Raw genomic sequence first — 7,268 nt, forward strand, 5'->3', positions numbered from 1 at the left:
ACCTTACAAATAAGTTAAGAAAGTTCCCTGAGTTTTAGAGTGTTTAAGAGTCTAACCACTCTCCTTTTCTACTTTCAGAAAGAGGTTGCTGATTTAGCTAAAGCATAAATCTCTAGTGATGCTTTGTTTCTGCTAGCTTCTGGAATGCGGGTGCCCTGTCTCCCTTGTATACTAGGGGGCAAGGATGTGTGTTTGGAATGGGAAAACCAAGGTCCTACTGCAGGTTCTTCCAGTGATGAACGTTTCCTGAGATGTCTTTTCTTTTAGTTTTTCTCAGTGTACAGGCATTTCTGAGCAAAGAATTGCATGTGTGAATACTAACTTATGTATATCTGCATATCTATAAATATTTCTATATGTAGCATAACCATCTGTATCTATATTAAGTTAAACATTCGTTCTTAGCAATGTCTCCAATGCTAAATCATTACCACATGGATCACACTAGCCTCCTCCCCTTACTTATCCATAAATTCCCACTACAGGGGTGCACAGCCTGGCTCTCACTGTGAACAAAAAGTTATTCAGTAATACTTGTTAAAACACGGTGAGGCAGAATTTATTTAGGACCATCATGATAGGTACAGAGACCACTGCAACAGGATTTTGCAGTGAGGGAGAAGAATTGGATTCAACTCCGAATACAGCATAGACAAGTGGAGATTTCTAGCCAAGGGGCAGATTAGAGGTCAGTGGATGGGAAATTACTAAGAGGAAACATTAGAACCAAGGGATAGTCTGGCTAGACCAGCCAAACAGGATCCTTGCTGAAGACAGGTCAGGGTGATCAGAGATCAATCCCCTGGGGGATGATAGAGGATGAGGAGCCCAGTTGGATATGGAGTGTAATCAGATATCAAGCGGAGGATGAGGAGGGCAGCAGGGGAGGGTGTGGTTCTTGCTAAACTGACTTAGAAGGATTCTTGTTAAAACTACATTTTACAAGAAAATGTACAGATGAGCTTAGGAGAAACTTCAAAAGCCTGACTAAAGTTTGGTCAAGCAAAGAATTTTTGTCATCACCACCCACTATTCATTTACATCATAGTCCAATTCCATTAAACATGTATAGTGGTATCAGAATTGTTACTTGTAGCTCCATGAGAAAGAATTGTATCACTTAGAGCACACTGCTGTGTAATGGTAATAATGTCTAGATTATGTTGAACTTCTATTATTCCACCTGTTTTGCATGTATTACATTAATTCTTCTAATAATTATTTAAGACAACTATTAGAATAATCCATATTTTAGTAGAGAAAACAGGCTGTGGGAGTTCAGGGATTTGTTCAGTATCACTAACTTTGTGAGAAAAGAGAGTTCATGGTCACTCATGCCCCAAACCACCAAGTATGGGCCCTTCCTACAGAAGCTATTAACAAGTCATGCTTTTGAAAAGCTAGCAATCTTTAAAATTCTTATCATACATGTCTTCATCATTGACCTATAGAAGAGTGAGATTATCACTCATAGAGAATTAAAAGCTGAAATTATGGTTTTATATGTATATTGTATTTGGAGATAAATGATTAGAGCTTGTTCCTCACAGGCTGATTTTCTGAAGCTGAAGATCTTTACAGAGAGAAGATACAGAAATTCAGGATACTTCCCAAGAAGCATGCGGAAGCCTCTGTAAATCCCATTACTTATGGCATAATCTGAACAGTGACTTCAGGAACAGTGATTTCAGGAATGCTGAAGACATTTTTGATCAGAATAGGGGTGATATATAGGTTGGCTTAGCTTGGTTCATCTAGGGATCCTTGTGGGGTTGGTTTAACTATAAGGTAAAATCTATAGGTTGATCAATTCTCTCATATTTAATTCTATATTCCTGAACATGGATGTAAAGCTAACTCAGTGTGAATTAGATTTATTATCCCTCCATATCCAGGAGCACCAATATCACATGCAGTATTTTTTCTGTTCTTTTTATGGCTTACATTGGTATAGGCAGGAAAAATTCCAAGATCCTTTTCGTAATGCACGTAAATGAGAATGAAAAGCAGGAAGGAATATTAAGCATCACTCTTCATACTTAGGGTGTTCCATGCACATCTCGGGCTCCTACTCTAGAGCCTCAGCTACTCTGAGCGGAGAGTCTGCTGTGCATACTCTTTGCTCACAGGCATCGAGAGCCTGTTCCCAAATTCAAAGCTGTAGCCACAGATCCCAGCAAAAGGGCAGACACGCGAGAGTTGTTGCTGTCTTCTAGCAGGGTGTAGAGAAATGTAGCTACGATGAATCATTTCATTTCAGTTTCAAAAAATATGGAAATTCAGCTGAATAATCAGTCCAGTTACTATATATCCCTGCTCTTAACAAAACTATTTCAATTACTTTAAGACAATAAATCAGCTTTTCTTATTTTCAGATATATTTAACATGATTTATAAATTACTGAAACCCATTATAAAGTTCTGTTACAATGGACACTTTTCACTCTAACTGCTGTTACATTTACCCCATTTCATGTCTTGCATAATGGGGAGGGAATATATTAATGCTGTCTCTATCGTTCTAAAGCAACATAGAATCATACCAGAAAAAGGAATACTACATCCAATCTCATCCCTGTCTTTTTGTTCAAGCTCTTCAGACTGCTTCAACTTTCACATTTCATTCATTCCCACAGTTATCTATTTATGTTCTTTTCTTATCTAATATATTTGGGAAACAACATTGGAAAAACCTACTTTCTAGCATTGTTCTAGCCGTAAGTGTGTTGTGTCTTCTTGAGCAAGTGAATCAACTTCTTAACATTTTATATCAGAACCTTCATCTGTAATGCAAGGGCAATGATTTCCAGCTAACATTGGTCTCAAGTTTTATTCATTTTATCAATTAGCAATTGTTAACTGGTTGCCTGCTGAGTTCTGCATAAATGTTACATGCTGGGGAAAAAAGAGCTATGGAAAAATACATATCTTCTTTCACTAAATTTGTAGTCTAGTTAGTTATGTAGGCAGCTAATCAGACAGAGTAAAGTGAAATGAGGCCAACCTTGGGAAAGCAAAGGAAGGTATGAAGGCATATGGAAAGTCTCACCCCCATCTTAGCCTTAGAGGTGAGTCAGGGGCAGCCTGGAGTATGTCTTGCCTATGCTGAGACCTAAAGATTTAGTAGGAGTCAATCAAGTTGAAAGACAGAGAAGGTAGTGAAAGTGATCTTAAAGATAGAAACAGCAAGTACAAGGCGACACAGAACACAATGAACCTGAGGACTAAAAGCCAGAATTACGCTATAATTAAAATTATGTATGTCATAAAATGTTCAAACCACCACTGCAAAGCAGTTGTACCTTAATTCTCAGTTTTATAAATGAGTAACCATAATATTTGTGAGGTTACCAAATATGTTTTCTATTTACTTGAGATTTCACTTAATAAGGTTATTCATTTGATACCTAATATGTGTCTTAGACTCAAAACCAATAGATGCAAATGAGAAGAATAAGGCATTGTTTCTGCCTTCAGGGAGCATGTAATATTGCAGAGTGTATTACAATATAGTATAATAAAAGCTATCATAGGAGAAGCGTAGAATATGACCACCTAACAGTGGCATTTAATTTGGAAACTTAAATGTAAGGGAAAGCTGCCTACGGGAAGTAGTATCTAGGTTAAGATCTGTAAAACAGCTAGCCAAAAATGGAGTCAGAGACAGGGTATTACAGAAAAAGATAAATAGAATGTACAAAGACATGAAGTCAATATTTAGTTTAAGAGAATGACATTAAACTAATTCAGAATGGCCAGAGCATACAACTCAAAATGTATGTCAGTAAGTATAAAACTAAAGCAATAAGCAGAAACCACTTTGTGAAAATAATTAAAAGCCATTATAAGATGTTTGTACATTATATTATCTTGAAGACAATCATGAGCAGTGAAAGAAATCTGCACAAGTAAATAGTATAATGAAATGTCACTGTTTGAAAGATTACTATGAGTTCACATACTTATATATTATATCCATGTGTGGGCATGTATATAAAATACATATATGTAGTAAAACACATATAATACATTTTCCCTTGATACTTCTTTTTTCTCTTAATTCTGGAGTAATTCTTTCTGTAACACAGTATATTGATAGGCCCTTCTTATAGCAAGAAAAAAACCTATCCTGGATGAAAACTTACTCAAGAAAAGCCAAAATCCACAGTTTAATCAACATTCCTCAGTCTGGCCACAGGGGAGAGCTGTTTAAAAAGTATTCTAGGTAGATGCATTTAGTTCTCTGCAGTTAAACTGTTGTGATGTGTCTCTGATTGGTTGCCCCCAAAGTTGCAATATCCTGGAAGCAATTGCAACAGGCCTCATTCTGAGTTCAAAGCAACTCCTGTTAAGGAAGCCTATTCAGAAGCTGACTGGATATTCTGGCAGGCCAAGGATGGAGACTCTCCTGAAAGTGCTTTCAGGCACCTTGTTGTGGCAGTTGGCCTGTGAGTACACGATTCAGTCTGGGAGAGGTTGTGATATGACAGCATCTTAATGACAATAGCTTTCTGTCTTGGGAAGGGCCCTTTTAAGAACCAGACCTAAGAAGTGAGGAAAATGTACCGTAATTATGTGGTGATGCTTAATGTTTTAAATAAGGAAGGAAGGGAGAAAATCACCCTTCCCTTCACGAGATTGAGCATCTCATTCGATTGTCTTTCTGATCAGGGGTGAGAAGCCAACAACCAGTGCAGAGTCCTCAAGCCGTGATCCTCCGAGAAGGGGAAGATGCTGTCATCAACTGCAGTTCCTCCAAGGCTTTATATTCTGTACACTGGTACAGGCAGAAGCATGGTGAAGCACCCGTCTTCCTGATGATGTTACTGAAGGGTGGAGAACAGAAGGGTCATGACAAAATATCTGCTTCATTTAATGAAAAAAAGCAGCAAAGCTCCCTGTACCTTATGGCCTCCCAGCTCAGTTACTCAGGAACCTACTTCTGCGGCGCAGAGACACAGTGATACCCAGGCCTCCAAGACCTGTACTCAAACCTAAAGCTGAGCCACAGGTGCTCCCCTAGCACAGATGCCCACCACAGGAGTATGGGGAACTTACCAGAAGGTTCATCCATGATAAAAGAGAAACCTGAAGGAAATTCATTTGCTTCAACATACAACACAAAAAGTAAGCCATGGCCTTAAGACCATATCTAATTTGGCATTGTTTTCTTGATAATTATTTAATTGCTTGGTTGGTATTATATGATAGATAACTTAGATTCAGAGAAAATTACATAGATTTCAGTTTCAAAAACCGGAGTGAATTCCTATTTGACTGAAGCTATACATATAAACTTCTTTTGGATCTCTGCATTCCTATCTGAAAGTGAAAAGTAACCTCTCTTTCTTCTCCTAGGTACCCACAGCTTGACAATAGGACAGAAAAAAAAAAAAAATTGTCTGGTTCTTTCTTGGACGTGAGGATTGTACACAGTAGGTATTTAGATTGTTAATCTTGTTACCTATCTGGAAAGGTCACTAGCATTATTTTTTCCAAGGTTTTAAATATCTGTTTTGGGGAAATGGCATTTAGAAGTACTTCAATTTTATATTTGCCTTGCCTTCTCTTCTCATTGTGGTTTATTCTGATTGATTTCCAGCTTTGCCCAAGGGACCCTGAGTTATCTTACCAGTTAGCCCAATGGTCAAGATCCTTCCTCAATTGTTCCTTTCACATCAACCCAGCACAACACTGCATGTAGGAAACACTCAACAAGTTTTAATTGAGTCATATGTTGATAAGAATTGAGAATGGCCAGGTGTGGTGGCTCACGTCTATAATCCCAGCACTTTGGAAGGCTGAGGCGGGTGGATCACTTGAGGCCAGGAGTTCAAGACCAGCTTGGCCAACATGGCGAAAGCCTAACTCTACTAAAAATATAAAAATTAGCCAGATGTGGTGACACACACCTGTAATCCCAGCTACTTGAGAGATTGAGGCATGAGAATCACTTGAACCTGGGTGGTGGAGTTTGCAGTGAGCCGAGATCACGCCACTGCACTCCAGCCTGGGTGACAGAGTGAGACCCTGTCTCAAAAAAAAAAAAAAAAAGAAAAAAGAAAAAGAAAAAGAAAGAAAAAACAAACGAAATAATCACACACAGAATTCCTTCCACAAGATCAGTCTTCCACAAACATTCTACAACTTGCTTAAATCTTTAGTCTTGTCCTATCAGTCTACCCTAGAACAAAAATTTAATTTTTCAACTTTCTATATTCATTGAGTTTTATCCATCATTTTTTTACTCAGAAAACTTTAAAATTAACTTTTTACAAACTTAATTTTAAAAAATTAATTTAAAAATATCTCCATGCTGGGAAAAATTACTTTCTCTTTAACAGAAACCAGATTCCCATGCCTTCTTAGAAGCTTTTTATCAAAAACACAAAACAACTTTATACACTTTGCATATATAACTGTTTCTCTTATAGCTAGTAGTTTGTGGTTTTGTTTTGTCTTGTTTTGTTTTTGAGATGGAGTTTCGCTCTTGTCGCCCAGGCTGGAATGCAGTGACGCAATCTCAGCTCACTGCAACCCCCGCCTCCTGGGTTCAAGCAATTCTTGTGCCTCAGCCTCCCAAGCAGCTGGGATTACAGGCACACACTACCAAACTTGGCTAATTTTTTGTATTTTTAGTAGAGATGGGGTTTCACCATGTTGGGCAGGCTGGTCTTGAACTCCTGACCTCAGGTGATCCGGCCGCCTCAACCTCCCAAAGTAATGGGATTACAGGTGTGAGCCACTGCGCCCGGCCATAGCTAGTATAATTATGTACATAAATTGTAATGTTACTTCTTAGTAACTCTTATTCTTAGTGAAAAACTGAGGAAGTAAGTAATTCTAATTAAGCACCAGATACAGAGTCCAAGACAAAGGACAATCCCTGGAGCTAGGCTTCACAATCTCCTAAAGGCCCAAATCCAAAAACATAGTTTATAGACAAGTTAAGTGTCAAAAATTGTCATAAAAACACATTTTATGATTTTAAAACATCTAGCAGAGATAATATCTGAACAATAGGCCAATAGACAGACAAAATGTCTAAATTAAATTCTGAAGAGGTTTCTATTTTATTTTATTTCACCAATAATTTTTAAATTGTCTTTATTTGTTAAAGATTACTAAAGTCACATGAACTTAAAGGTGTTTGAGTTAAGGTTTCTATTTTTCTCGTAAAATATTTAAGTGTTTACTTTTTAAGCCAATTAATTAGAACTTTCACATATTTTGGTTGTGAAACATCACATACACATAACACATATAAA

The 7,268-nt window shown here is 37.6% G+C and overlaps 1 gene segment (V, D, J or C); it reads left to right on the plus strand.

The window, feature by feature from the left end:
* Nucleotides 1-2,471: 2,471 nt before the first annotated feature.
* Nucleotides 2,472-6,088, plus strand: LOC134729016 (T cell receptor alpha variable 30-like). The segment is given in 2 exon segments: nt 2,472-4,448; nt 4,672-6,088. Coding segments are annotated over 2 exon segments (345 nt in total).
* Nucleotides 6,089-7,268: the final 1,180 nt, after the last annotated feature.

Source organism: Pan paniscus, chromosome 15, assembly GCF_029289425.2.
Source record: "Pan paniscus chromosome 15, NHGRI_mPanPan1-v2.0_pri, whole genome shotgun sequence".
NCBI lineage: Eukaryota > Metazoa > Chordata > Mammalia > Primates > Hominidae > Pan > Pan paniscus.